The sequence below is a fragment of the Hemibagrus wyckioides genome, linkage group LG26 (assembly GCF_019097595.1).
Source record: "Hemibagrus wyckioides isolate EC202008001 linkage group LG26, SWU_Hwy_1.0, whole genome shotgun sequence".
NCBI lineage: Eukaryota > Metazoa > Chordata > Actinopteri > Siluriformes > Bagridae > Hemibagrus > Hemibagrus wyckioides.
Window position 1 is genome coordinate 13518253 of NC_080735.1, and position 22216 is coordinate 13540468.

The window sequence follows — 22216 nt, forward strand, 5'->3', positions numbered from 1 at the left end:
AGGACACTGGAAACTCTCCAGTGTGATCTGACGAGGAGTTTTTATTTGAAATAAGTTAAAGAGACGACTGGACACTGGATTAACCCACCTCGTACTGATGGGGGGAAGTTCATCGAAGTGCATTCTCCGGGGTGAAACTTCGGGTTAAACCAGTAAGACCCCGCAATTAGTTTTCACAGCCACTGCACAACTTTTCCTTAATCCTCAGATTGCTGAGTCGGTAATGACTAAATTCTTACTCAGTATTCTATTTTTTCTTTTTTCTTTTTGCCTCACATGTAGTTGATTAGTCAAGACTGTAGTGTGGAGTTTAGCATTAAATCAATTCGACGGCATCGTGTTAATTCGGTGACAATTGTAAATAAGCAACATGACAAAATATACACTTTGGCCAGAGTATTATACATGCAATATATATTAATTATAGATGAATAAGTAAATAATGACACATTATTGTCAGCAGTGGCTCATGATTATGGATTTTACTCGGGGCAGGATGGCAACCAAAATGAAACCGAGAAGCTAACACACTTGACTTGTACCTCGTGAATTTTTAGAGTCACCCCATAAAAAAGCTGTTGACATTTACATTTACATTTGTGGCATTTAGCAGACGGCAATTAAGACTCGACAAGATACATTCACGCAGCATACAGTCCAGCAGGTCACTTTGTTCATCTTTTACACAGCAAGTGTGCACCATTTTACCAAGGTTGCCAGGTTTCAGCAACATTTCCAGCAAAAACGGAGGTGAAAATAATTCACAAAACACCTGAATCAAGCCCAAAAATACAGCCAATGAAAACAGGAGACAGCTTTTTTCTCAGCTTTTCCATAAAAGGCAAGGTCACTGTGGTGTGCCCACATTCCTGATGCACAAATCCATGCCATAATCCCCCTTTCCCTTTACTCATACTACTATAACACTACTACTAATATTTATAGTACTTACAGTAGTAAGCACTGTGCATCATAGACACACCATCTGCACCTACACTCTGTCTTTGTTTTTTGCAGAAATATCTCAGCATTCTGAATATTGATATATAAAATACAATTTTACACAATTTCTTATACAAATCTTCTAATCTCAGTTTTCCATTTCTAGATTTTTGTGTACAAATGTGCAGGTGTTATTGCCTCTTGTCGCCTGTTTTGTGTTATGTGGTGAGCGTAATGGTTGCAGTCAGGTTTAACAAGCCCACGGTTGTTGTGATTGTTAGCCTTCAGGTTGACCTTCAGTGGAGAAGGTCTCCTTTCCAGCCAACTGATCCTGCTGACCGGCTGCCATTAGAGCTGCTGAAGGGAAGGATACACCAGTTTGATGGACAGCATGCTGGATTAGTTTCTGAGTTAACAAGTGACTCAGCTTTCGGTCTGAAGTTTTGTTAGACCAGATCAATTTAGATCAAATATGTCAAGTTGTGTTGCTTTGGACATCCAGGTTTGGGGTTGATACCCACCTGTGTATGTGTGTGTGTGGGGGGGTGTTTGCATGTTCTCCCTGTACTTTGGAGGTTGCATTGTAGGTTGATTCTAATCTCTAAATGATCCGTATTTTGTAAAGGTGTGAGTGATTGTGCCCTGTGATTGTTTCCCCATCCAGTGTGTCCCCTGCCTTGTGTCCCTTGTCCCATGGGATAGACTACAGGCTCCGTTCAACCCTGTGTAGGATAAATGCTGCTGAATCTTGATGGATGGATGGATGGACAAATTGTATCATAGTTTTTAAAGATTTGTGGAGGTTTTAAGGCATATTGTAAAGCTGGTTTGTTTTGATGGTCCCTTATAATGTTTTAAAAACTTAAATCTGTGACTTAAATCTATTCCCGCCTTGGATTCTTCACATTGGCAAACTGGAGAATTTCATCTATCTACACTTTATACTCATACGTATTTCAAACATTCTATGCAAAATCTATTCTTTCCATTCACATCGTTTGTGTCTAGAGTGACTCGGTGTTTTGAAATTTTCATCTGTTTGTTCCTGTACCTCATGCTATCATCATATGAGGTTTTGTTCATCATGTTTACAGGATAATTACAGAGTCATCGATTCTTGTGGGATTCATGACTCCAGGTCATAAGTTTCACAGTGTGTCACAATGTGGGGAATTTTCAGCATGGTCACACCCGCTGCTTTTTTTTTTTTTTTTTGCATGTGTTTTTAGTCATATGAGATTTCTCAACACGTCTGAGGAAAAAAGGTTGACCCGTTGTGTTTGATTTGTTGTTTACAGTCTCAATGTGTTTCAGCATTAAAACCGTATCGCCTCATGCAAGCTAGTTAGCTCTGCTCTGCTCAGTGTGCACATGTTCTCACAACGTTAACCACTTGAACAGAGAATGGATCTTGTGTTTGCTTTTCCCTGTTGAACCATTGTTGGCTTTGCTTACAAAAGCTTTTATTTTTCTTCAACCAGCAGTGAATATTTTACATGAAATCCACTCAAAATAGCCGAAAGGCAGTACGAATGCCACCGGCATTTTTTCACCAAAGCAAAAACGCCACTGTTTTAACTTTTACTGGAGCCTGATGTTACATTTGTACCTAAATACTACAGCATGTATTGTTAAGTGTATTGATGCGTCTAATAAAAAAAAATTCTTATATTTATAAATAGTTCGTTAAGCAGGCTAGTTAACTGGATTAAAAGCCGAACTCGGTGCTAGCAGCGTCGTTATGGTTAAAGTGTACTCAGCATGTGAGGTGCTTTTGTTCATATCAGCACAAAATGTGCCCCAGGCGGTGCTTTTTCTGCATCGTGTGAACGCAGTTTATTACGTTCTAGCGTCCAAGTGAGAATTCTAGAACCGAACATTCCAATTTACTCACACCTCCAAGGCTGAGCGCAGTAATAGAGGCAGATGAAACAACGCATCTCAACACCAAACTGCCCTCATTACACAACAACTCCTCTTACCACATCCTTTTTTTAAAGCCCAGAGCCCCTTGCTGCTGAATTGACTCTATTTGTCACACTTGAACCTCTCCGGTCTATTTTAATGCTGCATTCTGCTCACGCTCGCTCGTGGACATCACAGGCCTAGCTCAGTATCCCCTGGCCAGCAGCTGAGGGACTTGCCGTTGAAATTATTTAAGGGCCTCTTTATTAAGTCTGATATTAGAATTGCTCTGTTCTTATGTACTTGCACTGCGGGATGCTCTGAGCCTTTCTCTTGCCAGGATTATTAGTAGCAGAGAGTAAGCTAGAGAAATGAAAAGAATAGCAGGAATTAGTAGTAAGTTTTCAGAGGCTATTAGCATGCCAGGGTTTGTCTAGACCCACTGGGGGAAAGGAGTGAGAAGGACTGGCCACTTCGGCGTATTAAACATTGAAAAGAATAAATGGAGGGAGTCTGCGGATTCAATTATTGTTTAAATGTGCAGGAGACGTAGGGGTAGTGGAACACAGAGTGATGGAGAGACTGAGCATAAACTGGCAAGAGAGTGAGAGGCTGGAGGCTAGAGGGATGGAGAGATATCTGAGATGTGGGAAGGATAAATAAATGTGATGCAGTATTTCAGAGGGAGAAAAGTCGCTGACGTCAAGCAGGCATTTATGTGTGTGTGTGTGTGAATGTATATGTATTTTTCATCTACTTTTTTCATGCATATTGCATGTTGACTCAACCTTGAAGAAGGGATGTATATTTATGAAAAAAAAATAAAAAAAATCTTAATAACAGAGAGTTGGAAAATCATATTCACAATTTCAGAGCTGTAGAGTGCCGCCTAATCGAAGAGGTAAAAAAGTAGTAGTAATAACACATGGAGAAATAGTTAGCTAGTGTATTAATACAAGCAAAGAGAAACTAATGAGTGTCTAGACCACGAGTCTGTCACTATCCTCATAAAATATATTATTTGAGTCTGGTTAGTTTCTTCTTTTTTTTCCCCTTATACACGTTTAACTCCATTACCACATACACACTGAAAAGATCATCTGCCATTGTTGTTCAAGCCAATTTATAAATTGAAAAATATGGTGTGTGTAATGCCGCAGTGCGTAGTGATGAGATTGGGAAAGATGCGCTATAGTTACAGCGTAGATCGAGGTTACGTCACACCACAGTGAAGCGCATTACATTTAACACGTATACACCAAATGGAAATGTTTGCTTTGTGGATTTAAAAGCAAAGAAGGTTTTTATTTCCTTCCCTGGTTCTTAAACCCACTCGTCCTCTGGGCAACTGAATAAATAATTAATAGTCTGGACTAAAATCTGCTTCTCCCAGAAACCTGGCCTACTGATTTGTCCGTTCCTAATGGACTCTAAAGGCAGCTGATAAATACAGTCATTATCACTGAAACTGTAGATGAGGGTAAGGAAATATTCAGAAACTGTTGTTTGTGCATATAATCACTTCGGATTTACACACGTAATGTCTTCTGTCTTTTGAGCTAGTCGTCTGTGCTTACAGTATAAATATCACCGTATTTCATCAGTCACTCTATCATTTTCATATGCTGAATTTTTTGATATTCTATTTCCCTTCAGCTGGTCAATCCACTTTTCAGATTCATTTTCCATTACTCTATTTTACACAGCCTCTTATCTTATCTTATCTTATCTTATCTTATCTTATCTTATCTTATCTTATCTTATCTTATCTTATCTTATCTTATCTTATTCTTTCATCTCATTTTATTGTACTGTATTTTATTTTAAACTTCTTTATAATCCATCCCTCTCACTGTGTGTGTGGAGTTTGCATGTTCTCCTTCATGGGTTTCCTCCGGGTGCTCTGGTTTCCTCCCACAGTCCAAAGACATGCTTCTAGGCTGATTGGAGTCTCTAAATTGCTCATAGTGTGTGATTGTGTGAGTGAATGAGTGTGTGTGTGTGTGTGTCCTGTGATGGGTTGGCACTCTGTCCAGGGTGTATCCTGCCTTGATGCCTGATGATGCCTGAGATAGGCACAGGCTCCCCGTGACCCTAGAATAGATCGGATAAGCGGTACAGACAATGAAAAACCTTAACTTTACTTCTTTTATAATATGGATAGTCTTAAAATAATAATAATAAAAAGACAAATGTCGTACTGTGTGTGATTGTGTATGTGACCAATAAAATCTGAATTTGATTGATTTAGTGTGTATTAATGAGATAGGGTGAGGAAAACTAATATTTGGACCCAACAAATAAACAACACTTAGACGCAAGATGAAAACTATCAGAAAAAGTGAGGGATGGTTTATTCTGATTTCAAGCTAATTGCTTCTATTAAAAGGTAATTGAGTAAACAGGTTTCATCTTCTTTCTTCCGGACACAGTAAACGTTTGGATCTGGTAATCACATATATGCCACAGATGCAGTAGGTAAAGATTAGTATTATAAACATGTCCGAGTATTCCTGTAACAAGTCCAACTAAAGACAAATCAGTAGCCTATGGAGATAATTCAACATAGTAGGTGTTACGTTAATGGTAGGGATTTTTCTGCTCTGCCCCCCACCTTGGTCTGCCATGTCAGTGTTTTTATCTCATTAAAGCCGAATCAAGGTAGCGGATGAGACCATGAGTCCAGTTCCCGGGGGTTTGCACTCCAGGGCAGTGAGCTTTCATGTTGAGCAGAACGATGAGACCTGTGTGTGTGTGTGTGTGTGTGTGTGTGAGAGAGAGAGAGAGTTAGAATTAGTTCAGGATGCGTCATGATCACACATACGGCTGATTTCACACACACACACACACACACACACAGCCTAAATTGTCCATTTTTTACTCATGAGCACTGTTCACTCGCCAAAATCCCAAGCGGATGATGCATAAATACAAGAACAAGGCATTGTAAATTGTTGACTTGGATGCAGCTGGGAGAACACACACACACACACACACTCTTTTGTGTACACAAGTCTATTTACAACATATTACATGCACAGAAGCTCTCGGCTCATGCTGACGGCATTAGTTTTGCTGAAACAAAAGCTAAATATTACTTTTGGATGTGAAACTGTGTAGAAAAGCAACTGATGCACAGTAAAGTGTGAAATGACATTTGACATGTGGCATAAAATCGATACGGCATCTCGCAGTTTCATGGCTGACTTTTTTTGATGGCGACGTTGTTCCAACATTGATTAGCAATTAGTGCATAATGAAGAAAAAGCTTCTCGTCACCTGCTGAACGACTCATTTCATATTCCTACATTGGTATTCACATCAGGTCTCTTTTCTGCTCGGCAGGACGACAACTCCATGTTCTTCCAGTTCGGGCCGTCTATAGAGCAGCAGGCTTCCGTCATGCTCAACATCATGGAGGAGTACGACTGGTACATCTTCTCCATCGTCACTACCTACTACCCCGGGTATCAGGACTTCGTCAACAGGGTGAGAGAGATGCCCTGAAACATCTAATTCTGCCCCATTACAAAAGGACAGTATGGCCAAAAACTAAAACTGAAAAAATATAGGATTTTTTTTATATTTAGAGTTTTACAGAGAGCTGTTATGTGGAGATGGATGGATGGATGGATGGATGGATGGATGGATGGATAGATAGATAGATAGATAGATAGATAGATAGATAGATAGATAGATAGATAGATAGATAGATAGATAGATAGATAGACATGTGGATGGATGGATGGATGGATGGATGGATGGATGGACGGACGGACGGACGGGCGGACAGATAGATAGATAGATAGATAGATAGATAGATAGATAGATAGATAGATAGATAGATAGATAGATAGACAGATAGATAGATAGATAGACAGACAGACAGACAGACAGACAGACAGACAGACAGATAGATAGATAGATAGATAGATAGATAGATAGATAGATAGATAGATAGATAGATCACATCTGGGTGAGTGAAAAGACGCCACAGTGTCTCTGTGACAGAAATGTTTTATAGATCGGTTTTATCTCGCTGACAGGAGGGCAGTTAGGAAGTAAATATTTGTTATATTTGAAAGTGCAGTGTGAAAGCGCACACTACAAAATGGAGGAAGTGTTTGACAGGTTGATTATTACCACTTATTGAAAATTGCATACAGTTTGGAGTCATGGTGGTAGCATGTGGAAATGAAAGCCAGTCATTTCACAGAAAAACCTAATGCCTTGAATCAACCTCCGACTGATAATCATGGCTCGAAGGTCTTTTCTCGACAGGTGTTCATATCAAGCGTGAGCAAATAGAACTTTAAACGATTTTTCTGTACTGATGTTGTAGAGAAATTATCATTAGCTATTACCAAAAGATAGATACAGCGACGTCCTGCTCTGTGATCATGTCTCGCTTTTAACTCCGGAAATTAACTTAAACCTATTTAATGTGTTTCGCTTATTCCTGTCAAGCAAGCTATCAGAGCTAGATGCCTTCCTGACAGCGCATCTCATTACTGAAGCATTTTGCTAACAGCTAGTGCACTTAGTTATTGCAAATCATATAACAATCGTCTTCAGCTCATGGGATTTCGAATCTTTTAGACCCTTTACACTTTCTGTATTTACAGTGATTTGGTTTATGTGCTCTAGGGAAATATGTACCATCATATTTATTAAATAGATCCTTTAATTTATCTTCTGTACATTAACGTTCCTACCATGGAGCTCAAACTAGTTATGTTTATTTATTTATTTATTTAAAATATTTGTACCATTTTCTTTCATATTAGCAACACATTTCCCAATTTTATTCAACTTCAAAATCATTTAAATTCAGGTTTTTAGGTAATTAATCATTAGATAGAGTTTTCTTTAAGAAAGACTTCAGTGTCGTTCCATATAAACAGTAAACTCTTATATTACCTACAATTATAATAATCATAAGCTATATAATAGGTGTAGCTGATAGGTGTAGTGAGATCTCCGTCTTATTCGTGTCATAAATATTCGATGATCATAAATAACATTTTACAAAACACAAAATTAAACACATCAAACAGAATAAACATAAATAAAATACAACAAATAAATACAGTGGTTTAATACCAATAATAACAATATGATATTTCTGATCATAGCAGTTAGTGATCTCTATAGGATTCATATTGTAATGAACAAACAAGCAAACAATCAATTAACAAATATGTAAGAAAGAAAAAAAGAAAGAATGAAAGAATGAATGAACAAATGAAAAGAAAGAAAGAAAGAAAGAAAGAAAGAAAGAAAGAAAGAAAGAAAGAAAGAAAGAAAGAAAGAAAGAAAGAATGAATGAATGAATGAATGAATGAAAGAATAAATGAATGAATGGAAAGAAAGAAAGAAAGAAAGAAAGAAAGAAAGAAAGAAAGAAAGAAAGAAAGAAAGAACAAATAGAAAGAAAGAAAGAAAGAAAGAAAGAAAGAAAGAAAGAAAGAAAGAAAGAAAGAAAGAAAGAATGAATGAATGAATGAATGAATGAATGGAAAGAAAGAAAGAAAGAAAGAAAGAAAGAAAGAAAGAAAGAAAGAACAAATGAACAAATAGAAAGAAAGAAAGAATTAATAAATGAATGAATGAAAAGAAAGAAAGAAAGTAAGAAAGAAAGAAAGAAAGAAAGAAAGAAAGAAAGAAAGAAAGAAAAGAAAGAACAAATGAACAAATAGAAAGAAAGAAAGAAAGAAAGAAAGAAAGAAAGAAAGAAAGAAAGAAAGAAAGAAAGAATGAATGAATGAATGGAAAGAAAGAAAGAAAGAAAGAAAGAAAGAAAGAAAGAAAGAAAGAAAGAAAGAAAGAATAAATGAATGGAAAGAAAGAAAGAAAGAAAGAAAGAAAGAAAGAAAGAAAGAAAGAAAGAAAGAAAGAAAGAAAGAAAGCCCCTGAAGCTTCTTGAACCTGACTTTAAATATAATAATCCAGAGTTTTTTCTAAGACTTCTTTATAAGAACTGAAGAGAAAAGGAAGTTGTTGTTTTTTTAGAGTCTTATTGAAGACTACAGAAGACTGTGAGTTTCTCCTCTCTCTGATCCGTGAGTCTCGGTTCAGTCCCGCTGATAAACATCACCATCATTCACGCAGACTCAAATTTCATGAATGATGCCAATCAGACATTATTCCCACTGGGGCTTAATCAGTAGCTCAGCTTTATGTCTTTCATAAACGAATGACGCATCAATGATAAACATTCTCAAGTATAATTATTTTGCCTTGCTGATGTTGATGAAGACGTTCTGCCATGTTTTTCGCCCACAGATCCGGAGTACCATAGAGAATAGCTTTGTGGGCTGGGAGCTGGAGGAGGTGTTGCTGCTCGATATGTCAGTGGACGATGGCGACTCGAAGATTCAGAACCAGATGAAGAAGCTCCAGAGCCCTGTTATACTGCTCTACTGCACTAAAGAAGAAGCCACCACCATTTTTGAGGTGGCGCATTCTGTCGGCCTCACTGGATACGGTTACACCTGGATCGTACCAGCGCTGGTCGCGGGGGACGCCGACAACGTGCCCAATGTCTTTCCTACAGGTCTAAATACATGTCCATACAGTGTCTATATATTTTCTTTGTAAACCAAGGAAAAGAGACAAAATCTTCTTGTCTTTTCTTTCCATCTTGTTTCAATTATCTCTCTCAGGTCTGATCTCGGTGTCTTATGATGAGTGGGACTATGGACTGGAGGCGCGTGTGCGTGATGCTGTGGCAATCATCGCCATGGCAACCTCCACCATGATGCTGGACAGAGGTCCCCACACACTGTTGAAGTCAGGTTGCCACGGTGCGCCTGAAAAGAAAGGCCCGAAGGGGGGGAATCCCAACGAAGTTCTGAGGTGAGTCACCCTCTCTCTCTCTCTCTCTCTCTCTCTCACACACACACACACACACACACACATGCACACACACACACACACTTACTGATTTTTTCCTCTAGACCTGTATGGCCCCTTTAGGTAGGATTAATACTGAGTATATAATGATTACAGAAAGGACATAGTGTTCCTCCACACACACACACACACACACACAAACACACACACACACATGCATGCACACATATCTCTTGGAAGCACTTAGGTGGACTCAATTTGTCTTAGTCAATTCCAAGAAAGAGAGATAGAGGGAGAGAGGGAGATACTGAGGCTGTGATTTACTAAGTGCACTATCAGAGGCAGCTAATTCACTTGTGCAGAAAATTAAATGGTACCAGAAATCCATTTCCTGTTTATTGGTGACCTGGAAAATGATGATGTTTAAACTGTCGGTCAGTTCGCAGGTATCTCCTTAGCAAACTTTTTCAACTGCACACCATAACATGAAGGCTTGCATCCTACAGTTCCCAGCTGCATAGATGCTAAAGATAAAGGAGATTGTGGTTAGCAGTGCAAGGGGCGGGTAGCATCACCACCTCAATGCTCCATTGTTCCCGGTTTGATCCTAAGGGGAGGAGCTAGAACCGTAACTCCTTTAGTGATCTGTGCAACACTGCACAGTTTTGTTGTTTTGTTTTTGTTTATTTCAACAACGGGTTGAAATTAACATTTTAATTTGTCACGCTCTGCCTTCTTGTCATGTCGTTATCGCTGACAAAATGGAGGGAAAAAAAAAAAACCCATCATCACTGAGGCTTTTTTGTAAATCGTTTGGTTTCAATTATTGTCAGTAATCTCTCTTTGACAGCTGATTAACCAGAACGACAATCAGACAAAAGAACAATTTTAATCCAGGCCCTCCTTCCATGTTAACTTTAATAGCGTTGTTACACACCGAATTGATGATGCAACCCGATTCATTGTAGTCCTTCATGTGGAAAATGAACTAGAACTACAACCTCGAGGACCACTGGTTGTGGGAAGACGTCGCATTTAGAAACCGACTGAGGTGATTTCAGGACCCTGTGATTTAAAATAGGTGTCATATAAGGAACAGTACAGAAGTCTAACACGTTTCAGCCAGCAGGACTGTGATTTACGGAATTGGCCGAATCGAATGCGGAGTTGCAGCACCGAGCCGGTGTGTTAATGGTGAGGCAGGGGATGTTGTGTGGAGAGCATGCAAGAAGAAAATGAGCTAAATCAAAAAGACCTAGGCGAGACGAACTTTAAGATACCCAGAGCGCTGGAAGATATCTTGGCTATAATGGAGTGACAGCATTCACACAAAAGAAGCATTTCATTTCATTCGGGGATTCGACGGAAGCAGCTATTCGTTTTATTACTGTTCCATGGTCTATTATTCTGTTTCATGCGCAGCACTTCAGGGGGTTCAAATGACTACTGCAGGTCGCCTATTGCTCCTTTTGAAATTGCGTGGCAGGTGGAGTCATGTATTTGAATATATCTGACCTGTGAATCTGAATTACTTAATCTCCCACTCAAATCTGACAGCTGGTAACTCGTCTAACAATGCCTCTATGCGGTTGGTGATTAATCCGGTGATTAGTGTCCATTATGATGAGAGTCAGTGTCTTCACATACCCACACTAAGGCCTAGATATGACCTAGAATAAAAAATGAGTACATGAGGAGGAAACGGATCCATAACTCGTGCTGCATGTCCTTTTAATGATCCGCTAACGAGGATTCGCACGGGGTTTTAAAGTCAGCTAGTGTGATTAAATGAACCAGATTTCTTATGGATATTTGTACTGACTCCAGTTTCATATCCGGTTGTTAACCCTTGTGTTTGTTCACTTTTTGGACCCTTTGGTACTATTTGGCTCAGATTGACCAAAGACATTATTGGGGTTTTGAAAGCACTAAAGAAATAATAATAAAAAGAAAAAAATAAAACAATAAAACAATAAAATAAATAAATAAATAAATAAATAAATAAATAAATAAATAAATAAATAAATAAATAAATAATAAACAAACAAACAAACAAACAAATAAATAAATAAATAAATAAATAAAGTAATTACAGATATAGTCTTTATCTCAATCCCAAACTGTATAGATATAAATAACATTTGTAAGTAATGTTTGCAATTAGATTATATTTAACAATGAAATTGCCATTTCATTTTTGTGATAAAGTTATAATTTGTACAACAAAATATACTATAATAAAGACCATGGTGCCATAAATCTAGGAAAGGCTTGTAATGGAATGATGTTTCAATTCATCAAACTGATTTATCAAATACAGGTGATTTTTTTAAATGCTGTAAATTCAGATGTTTTACATCAAATGCAAAACACTTTGAGTAAAAATACAAAACGGGTCAAGTTGATCCAAACCACCACTCAAGAGGGCATTTATGGCAAGAGAAACCAGAAAAGCATTGTGCTGGGAACTAAAGAAGGGTTTGACATGAATACAGGAGTTATGAATGCTATGCAACTGACACTTCCACTATAAATGGAACTGATGAATGAACTCGAACATTTAACCCTTTTTGACTTTTCAATCATTCCTCTCCGAGCATATTATTTAGTATGAATTGTTCAGTAATTAATTCAATAAAAGAAAGCAAAGCCGATATTAAACGTATTGAGAAATACCAGTGTAGGAACTTGGTTTAATTTTCTAGCTTGTGGTCAACTTTTTCTGTGGTCAACTCAACTAGAATTGTGAAATCAACAGCATATATGATTGCAGAGCCTTTTGACCGTTTTATTTTGTCTGGGGCAGAGTGAACGTCTGAAACAATAATTCTGTCTGATGCATACATTAAATCTCAGACTAATAAACACGATCACTAATATTAATACTGTTATTACTAATATTCTTGTGTCATTATACAGCTTTTCATGGCGTTGTACATCGCTGTGCTGTAACGCTGTTATCCTGATCACTGTTTTATTTTACTGTCAGGTTTGGGAAAGGATTTGCTTTGATATATTTGGAAAATGTCTGGCAGTTAAAAACCATTGACAGGATAGATGAAAGGGGAGGGTGCGGTGGGGTGGAAGGGGAAGGGGTGTGGGTTTAGTTGGACGGGGTGTTTCTTTTCTCAGGAACTTTTTTGACATTTTGACAGCATGCGACGTGTCTGCCTATTATCTTGGCTTTTGTAATTTTACAAACACCCACATTTTAATTGCCACATGAAAAACCACCTTTCAGTCAGGCAGCTTTCCCTCTCCGTTGTTTTGATACTTGACACAGAGCACAGAGGGGGCATTGATTGCTAATTATTAATTAGCATTTAGGCTTTGTAGCGCTCACTTTTAGCAGGGCCATTTGTTCTGCTGCGGTGTCGGTAATAGAGCGCTCCAGGCGAAGCTGGATTACAGAGACAGAACGGAGCAGCAGTGGGAGACTGCCTTTCTTTCACCCCTTCACTCAGTCTTTTTCATATCTTCTCAGATCTTTCTCTCTGTCCCTCATCCACTCATTCCTTTCATGTTTCTCTCCCTTTAATTCTTCAGCTTTTTGTCACTCCCTTTCTTTTTATTTAGTATACACTCACTCTTCTCCTTGCATTTTTAAAAAAAAAATGAATCGATGCTCCTTGTTTTAGCCGTAATTAAAGAGGAGCACGGTATTTATTGTATAAATAAGCACAATAGCAACAATAGCGAGGAAACAAAATGGCAGAATGAAAATAGAAAACTAGTGGGAACTGGCAGCGTTTGCCTCGGAGTTCTTCAGGACTGTCTGTTTCAGCCTTTCGCAGCCTGTGCTGCTTGAATTGTTTGTCACACAGAGCGGATGAGGCTTTTCATGTGCAGCTGTGTGATTTTTCACTCATTCCTGCCGAAGAGCTTGACGAAGTTGCTAGACTTTTCCAGGCAGAGGGTCTCACCATCTCGGCTGCTGTCACCCTGAAGTGAAAGATCAGAACAGATTTGGTCCTGCCAGGTTTTCCACACTGTCTGGAAATGCAGGCATGTCTCATACAGGCCTGGGGCATAGCAATAACTTTCTATCTCTCTATTTCTTTTTTTTTTTTAAACTGATTAAAGGAATATTTCAGTGTTCTTCAGTCTAACCTGTATGTACCACCTTCTGTAGCATATGTTGAGTTACTGGGGGAAGAAAAGAATATCTCCGTACAGTGCTCATTCTGATCTAGCTGGAAGTGTTAAAGAAGAACTTGCTTATAATTCAGTCCCTCCAGGATTTCGCAATATTGCGAGAAATTAATGCAAAATCAAGCAACCTCTGTGATATTCAGAGGAGGGTGCAATTTTTCAATATTACGCCTGATTTTCTGCAGACTCGAGCTGTGAGGTCATCACAACACACAATGAGCCAAAATATGAATAAAACATAGCCCTTTTCGATTCACATGCGTCGAACAGCTATGAAAGGAAGTTAAATATATATATATAAGACAAATCTTGTGCTTGCAACTTCATCAATTTGAGTAGTTTTCCATAGAAAAGAAAGAAGCTCAAAATCCAAGAATTCTCAGTTACAACAGTCTGCAAAAAAAATCCCCGAGGGAATGGTAACTGGAGTCTAAGGTCTAAGTTGTTCAATTGTCGATAATCATTTCTATAGAACGATCTCATGAATTAATCAATCAGACTGAAGAGTGTTTGGTAAATACATTACATTTCCTACACTAGTAAATGTTTACATGACCACACATCAATCCTACAGAACATATGGAATACTGTCATTTTTACTCTATTAGTTTCAATTAGATCAAGACTATTTTGTTACGTTTCTCTTACATCTACTGTATATCTTTATCGTCTGACTTGTCGCTTTGTGTAGAATTTTATGTTTACCGACACCCGCCCTTAGATGCACATAATAAATACATTATAGTAATATATGCGTTTTTATACATTCGATTTTTTTTGTCATAATAGTTGCTCATGCTGTAAGCTTCACATATGGTGACTTGTGATTGGATTGAAAAACCCTGAAGTTTTCCTTTTAAGTGTCGTCCATATATTCAGCAAGGTTGAATAAATTCAAGCTTTTTGCCTGATTAGACTCTCTGAAAGAAAAAAAATTCAACCAATTACTCTTGCTGAAAAGCAATTGGCTTAAAATATACTGAAAACTTTCATCACAGATATGTAATTCTTTTTCATTCTAGAAATGTCTTTTTCTTCCATTAGTACACATCCTCACCTTATTCTCTCTCTTCTTGGTAGCAATGCTTGATCTTTCCATCTTTCACTTCTCTCTCTCTCTCTCTCTCTCTCTCTCTCTCTCTCATTAAAACAGCCATGTCTTCTTGTTGTTTTTTTTTTGTGGCAGACACCGGTTCAGAGACAAGCTGTGTGTGGGAGCTCTTCACTTAACCACACCCCAATCCAAAAACACTATTCATCCTCACCCTCCACTCTCCTCACCATCCAAAATAAATCCCCCCTAAAATATTCAGTGCTATATTTGGCATACGGGGAGATACATCTGTGTAAACAGCAGTATAGGGATGAACTGCAGTATAACTTTAGACACCGTAATTGCAGGCTTTTAGTGATTACGTAAGCGTTTAGAAAGCTTGAAGCACCAACATCAAGAGCAATCATTAGTTAACTCTTTAGGTGAAATTGAAATATATATATAGAAGTATTGATTCATTTCTAAATCAAAGCTGTTCAGTCAGTGGATCAGTCTCATGGGCTACATCTTGGTTGTAGTGACAGAAACAGGTTGAGTTACAAAAATATATATATTCCTAAACGTGTGCTTATGCTTTAGCAGTATATGATTTCTCAGAGGATGCTGAAGACGGTAGCATTATATGATTTTTCGTCATTCTTTTAGAAGATTTCAGTCGCTTCATGGTCTATAACAGCGCTGTTCTGAGTTGTGCTGGCTTTATCTCAAATCAGCGTTTCTATAGTAACAGCTCATTCACAAGAGACTGGTATTTTTTTAACGCTCCATATAAGTGAACTTTTTTTATTTAACAAAGTAAAATGTGTGATTATCAGTACGCCGAAGCTTTCTGTAAGGAGAGGTTTATTTAACGTTCATGAAAGGAGTTTTCTGCCATTCAGGACAGGGTGCTTTGTGCTGCTAGGTTCCTTGGTAGCATGCCAAAATACATGAACATCAAGGAAGAGGGAAAAAGAGAGAACGGCTGCGAATAGTTGATATAACATATATAAGGAAATTTTCTTTCTTGTGTCTAATTCACAAATTGGGAATTTCACAAACTTGAACCTAACTAGAAATGTTTGAAAAATGTAAAAATCATGATGTGGTGTTCAATAACAATAAAAAAAAATAAATAAATAAAATAAATAAATAAATAAATTTAAAAAAAAATAATAAAAATAATAATAATAATAATAATAATAATAATTATTATTATTATTATTATTATGAGTAAAAGTGATCTTTTTATATGCTTATGAATACTTCAAACAGGAAGTTTCCTTTCTTGTGACTAATTCACAAATTGGGAATTTCACAAACTTGAACCTAGCTATAAATGTTTGAAAAATGTTAAAATTATGATGTGGTGTTCATTAATAATAAAAATAAATAAATTAAATAATTAAATAATTAAATAATTAAATAATTAAATAATAATAATAATTATTATTATTATTATTATTATTATTATTATTATTATTATTATTATTATTATTATTATTATTTTTATTATTATTATTATTATTGCTATGGTTTTATGAGGAATAACATCATTTGAAATTCTGAGTAAAAGTGATCTTTTTATATGCTTATGAATACTTCATTTGTGTAAACTGTGCAAACAAATTTACTCTCTACAGCAAACAAAGAGTCTAACTGCACCTGATTTTGGCCAATCTGACATCCTTTCAGTTTGCATTCAGGGAAAATATGAATGATGACTGCAACTGCTCCTTCTACCTCTTAGCAGTAATTCCAGCTAAATTCCAAAATGTGATTTAACTCCTCTTGAACAGCTGAGCACAGCACTATATTCACATTTTCCTCCTACAAAACAGTGACTTACCCAGTACGTCTATTTAAAAAAGGGAAAAAAAAATTTCCAAGCCAGTATGTATGATTCCTGAAAAGTCCTTAGCTATGAAGTTTGGGTACTAAGCTAACTTGGTAACTTAGCTAATTTTATGAATGAAGAAAATATTTTATTATTGCCATTTTTTATTGTATTTTTTTACTCAAGTCTTATTCACTGAAATCCTACTTAGCAGTACCTGTAGTAAATGCTAAAAAATAATTGAATGCAAATTATTGCTTTAGTGATGAAAAAATTATGGCAGTTATGCTATATTTTGGTAGATTATATAAATCACAGAAATGATACACAAGCTACTGTAAGTGACATTTCAGTGTAGGGGTTTTAATTCACACAGATATACTGTATATAATAGTTAGATTATATAAATAGTTAGCTAGTTACCTGCTAGCAAAAACAATTCACTTGTCTGTAAGCAGGCTAACATGAAGAGGGTTGTTCATCAGAGGATCGGGGTTCAAGCCCCAGCACCACCAACCTGCTCCACTGTTGGGCAATTGAGCAAGGCCCTTAACCCTCTCTGCTCCAGGGGTGCTGTATCATAGCTGCCCCTGGGCTCTGACCTCAACTTCCTCAGCTGGGATATGCGAAGAAAAGAATTCCACTGTGCTGTAATGTATGTGTGGCGATAATAATGGCTTCATGCCCTCATGCCTCCAGGCTTCATCTGTAAGAATATAACAATTATATCAAAACTCTGTGGTAAAGCAGCTGGTTTACTATCAGGCACCGAGTTAGCTAACTGATTTAATCCCACACTGAAATCTCACTCACTTGCTGACTGAAATACAAGATAGTTTGTTAGCATGTAGTCTCGCATTCTGCCGTCAGTCATAAAAATTTTAGACCCTGTAGCAGCCTTTATCGGACAAGGACGGCGCAAGAGAGCATCTGACTCACTTGTAAAGCGACCAATCACAGTTCGTTTTGTTCAGCGTCACGTTTACGGGCATGAAAATGTAAAGTCGATATCCCTACAAAAATACATTGTTCATTTAAGAAAGTCGTGCAAATTAATGAGTCCGTTAACGTCACATCATTAGGAAAATCCAACGTGTAGCTAATCCTCATAAGGGCTTATTGTAACAGTCGTAAACAACATGGCTTCCTTCTTCCATGAGGGAAATAGTGTCATGACGGCTTTGTTTCCAGGCAGACGGTTAAAAAAACGACACACACACACTTCTCCCGGAAATCCTGTAGAATCCAACTAACCAATCAGATGACGACTTCTAAACTCCTGAAGAGTTTCCAGTATTGCGTGTCGTATACATCAGATGTTCAGCCACGGATTCATGGGCGTGACGTCTGTGGCTGAGACTCGTTCTTCTCGTGTGTAGTCATGTTTACACACAGTTTATAGCAGCATCATGCAGGATTTCAAAAAGAAGCAGTTTAATTTGTTGAAGATTTTAGATCGTAGTTACGAAAAACTGCAATAGAAACAAAACAAATCTGCCTAGAGAAAATCAGAAGCTACGATAGAAAGAGTGAAAATATAAAAACACAGATATATATGGTATATGTATGATTATGGCTTGACGACAGTATGATACAGCGTTCTAAATGAACATCAGTCGACTCACTGACCTTCAGCACATTTGTTTTCCAGGACAAATAGGGACAACGTTGCTGCCATTTCATAATTTCATTATGTTTCTGGAACATTCTGTCGTGCAGCGTTGTTCAAGCAGAGGAAGGCAAATCAGTGTCGTATGTAAACATGCCACAGAGGGAAGGAGGGATGGCAGGATTGAATAGGGTTTATGTGTTCCTCATTTCTGAGTGTGTGTGTGTGTGTGTGTGTTTGTCTGTATGTCCCAGTGTGTGCTTTGTGTTATATTTGTTTTGCTCTTGCAACTAGTCTATGCAGTTTCTGTGTCTGTGTGTGTGTGTGTACGGCAAAGTGCAAAAGTTTGCACACTCTTAGGACAAAATCAAAGAAACGAAGCATTTTTTAATTTATTACAAGATAACATTGATATGCACTGTGTCTGTTTAACACAAATTGTCAATTAGTATAGTAGAATAGAGATAGCAATAAAAAACAAAATGATACCAGTTTGTATTTGCTACCATGTTGTATTCCCCTTTGTGAATATGATTAAAATGGGATGTTCTCTTTGGCGATTATATCTGCCTCCAGCCTCCATTATGTTTGAGCCGTTTTGTTTTTTTTTAATAGCTCCTATCTTTTTTAAAACCCTCCCCAGGATGTCTGCAAATGAGAGTACCATGAAAAAAAATTACCTCATCATTTTGACTTGTTTCAGGATACAGAACCATTCAATTTTGTGACTATTTCATACACGAGAGCATGAGCGACACAAACCCTCAACACTGTAGCTCTGTACATCTGTGTTTATCCCGTACATATGTCTTTACATGTGTCTTCACTTTTTTTTTTATGCCTTGAACCATTGCTCGAAGAAGCTAAACCTCCCACTCCAAAACCCAAGTGTCTTTTCGAGTTGGTTCATGTATGTATCTTTAAAGGAAGTGGTTTAGAGCATGTCAGAGGATGCAGTGGGAGCATCAATCTGTCTCCCCAGGCAGGCATAAGAAGCCTACACATCCACACTGGTACACACACCTAGTGCTGCAGCAGTGTTGATATGTTTCACATCTCATTAAAGAAGAAATTTACCTAAATCCTGATTAGCAATCCCACCATACTGATGTCAAAACATGACCTCATGACAGCGTCACTGTAATTCCCTTCAAGATTAGCGATGCCTTCTCAGCCGAAACGCCTCGTTTTAGTATTAGTAAAAGAAGTCTTTAAGATGTATTGGCTTAGTTGAAGGAGTAAAAATAGGTTTCGCTTCTTGTATGTTTTTTTAAAGAGAAGAATTTTAAAGCCAGTTTAGTTTTGTTAATTAGGTAGTGAACATTTATGAGAATTGCGCTCATGTAAAAACGGCAACGCTGGAATTTTAGGATTAGACGTACACCAAAGTCTAAACACACTAAGGACGCTAAAAGAGACTCCAGGTCCACATCGGCGTCTAAGACTTATTCCTACATACACTCCTTCTATCATGTTCATGTATTGATCTGCCTGAATTTATATAGAGAGAGATTTATTAGGGTACTCCTGTTTCATGTCACTGTTACAAGTGCGATGGATGAGAGAAAGACAGAAAAAGAGAAATGAAGGGAGTGAGGGACAGATGGAGGGTTGTGGGGGCAACAGTCTGGGCAAGAAAGATGTGCTGTCTCTCTCTGTCTCTCTCTCTCTTTCTCTCTCTCTCTCTCTCTCTCTCTCTCTTTTTCTGGTGAGATTATAGTTCCCATGGCAACGCAGCAGATTGCTAGGAAATCACTGTGGTTGTGGGCACCATGGTAACACATTTCATATGCCACTGAGTCTCTCTCTCTCTCTCTTTCTCTCTCTCTCTCTCTGTCTGTCTCTCTCACTGTCTCTCTCAAATCATGATACATGCGTATCAATCATAACACATACACCCACACACACTGCAGTCAACACTCCCTGGTGAGTCTCGAGGGTCTTTGTCTAGCGCTGAACGCTGGTATGTGTATATACCTCAACTTACAGGACCTTGCCTTGGTAGCCTTAGACCCAGTTACCAAGTGTTGATGTGTGGTATTGCATTCTAACACACTTTCAGCTCTGGAGTCTAATTGTTTCTTTCTGTGTGCTGCGTCTCCATGGTGTGGGTAATGGGGTTGTATTGCTGCAACTTTCTGTAAATGTATAAGGCATGTCACACGCTCATTATGCATTTGCTCGATTTTTACTTTCTCTCACTCTGTCTATGTTTTGCCCACCCCCCCCGTTTGGAGTTATTTCTTGCATGGTGAGCCATTTTTCTGAGGCTGAGTGTTGTCATGGCGATGGCAGCCTACGGATCGAGAACAGGTTGGGGGGGGGGTGTATGAAGGATCGCAGAGAAGCTTGCACTGGCACTGACACAAACTTGTTGACACACATTTGAAATTCTTTTACCCAGCGATATATATGGTGCTTTTGGGTGCTGTGTTGGACCTCATAATCTTCTAATCATGTATGTATGGAGCAAGATAGATTTGTAGTGTAGCATTACCTCTGGGGAGATAATAGAAAATCAAAAGTTAAGCCATATATATCATGTATATAAACACATATCCTCCGGCATAGATCAAACGAGATCAAAACAACCCGACTATACAAAGACTTTTGTCCTATTTAACCCTTGCATAATGAATGCTAATTAAACACAAGTCTTCTAAAGGCATAACAAATAACTTTACAACATATTCTTCCCAAGAAGGCTATCTCCAGCTGTGCACAACTTAGGAACAGACTCATTCTTATCAGACCTCCGTATGTGGTTGAAAAGCTGTCAGAACTCTGCGGGGATTGCTTCAGAGAAACTCACATAGAAATGGTGTAAGCTCGTACAACTAATTCTTGACCAGGCAGAACCTTATAAACCTAGACCCACTGCCTGGCCTCTGATGGCTTTTTGAGTACGTGTAAGAATTTGTCAGATTGATGAAGCGTTTGACAGAGTCAGAAGTCACTGCTGTTTGCATTAATGTCACTGGTTTTGCTGCTGAAGAATCCAGTTACCAGTTGCCAAACCACAAGCTGAGGCGGTACGAGACGGTTGACTGGCTTGGCACAGTCATGGTAGCATTGGTAGAGTATTATCATCCACCAGCACTTGCAAGCTCAGCCCCTGTTTCTACCCTTTACATCTAGCAGGATTTTACTGTGTAGTCCCCAGTATTGTTAGCTACTGGCTCACATCTGAAAATTTCTGTGAGATAATGTACAGCCATACTAATCAGGTCTTTCTAATCAGGTCATCAGTCTGGTAGGAAACATTGCACTGAATCTGATTAGAATAGTACTTTGAGTTGTTGTGACTGACATCCTAAATCTGCTTGCTTTCCCACTTGATAATGCGCTTCCTGGAGTACAACTCTCAGGTTCTCAGGGTGGGGTATAACAGGCTCGTCATTATCATCATAAATAGGAGTGTGATCAGGCTAAGTGGCTTTCATCATGTGGTATATTTATAAAGGGTACTTGTCCCAAACAGTATGTCTGTCTCTGACATAATCATGGATTAAGAGCCTTTGTGGTGTTTATCTCTGTATGGCATGCTTTTATAAGCCTGGGATAAACTTAGATCCAAGAGCAGAGACTACTTACCAAAAAAAACAAAAAAAAAAAACAAAAACACTAATGAATGTTGACCTTACTGGTGTGAACAAAGTAGATTCTTCAAAACTGTGTAAAGACTTCATCGAGAACTTGCTGTAACACGGCCAGTGGATTTAACCCACTTTAAGAAGTGGCCATGAAAGAACATCCTCACATGTATTTCCAAGCTCTTTGATGACACAAGTTCAGTAGACATCACTGGCTTTGGATTTGTGAACTAGCAACCAGAACAAAAGCATTTTGGCCATAAAAGAAAACACAAGAAGAATGGTCATGC

At 38.0% G+C, this 22216-nt stretch overlaps 1 protein-coding gene across 3 annotated transcripts in view; it reads left to right on the forward strand.

The window, feature by feature from the left end:
• The window catches only part of grin2bb (glutamate receptor, ionotropic, N-methyl D-aspartate 2B, genome duplicate b), a 111772-nt gene that overhangs the window by 59598 nt on the left and 29958 nt on the right, over positions 1–22216 (forward strand). For all 3 annotated transcript variants that reach the window (XM_058381171.1, XM_058381173.1, XM_058381172.1), the window contains exons 4-6: positions 6193–6336; positions 9133–9403; positions 9513–9705. In XM_058381171.1, the coding sequence (XP_058237154.1) occupies positions 6193–6336; positions 9133–9403; positions 9513–9705 (608 nt within the window). The remainder of the gene's footprint in view (positions 1–6192; positions 6337–9132; positions 9404–9512; positions 9706–22216) is intronic.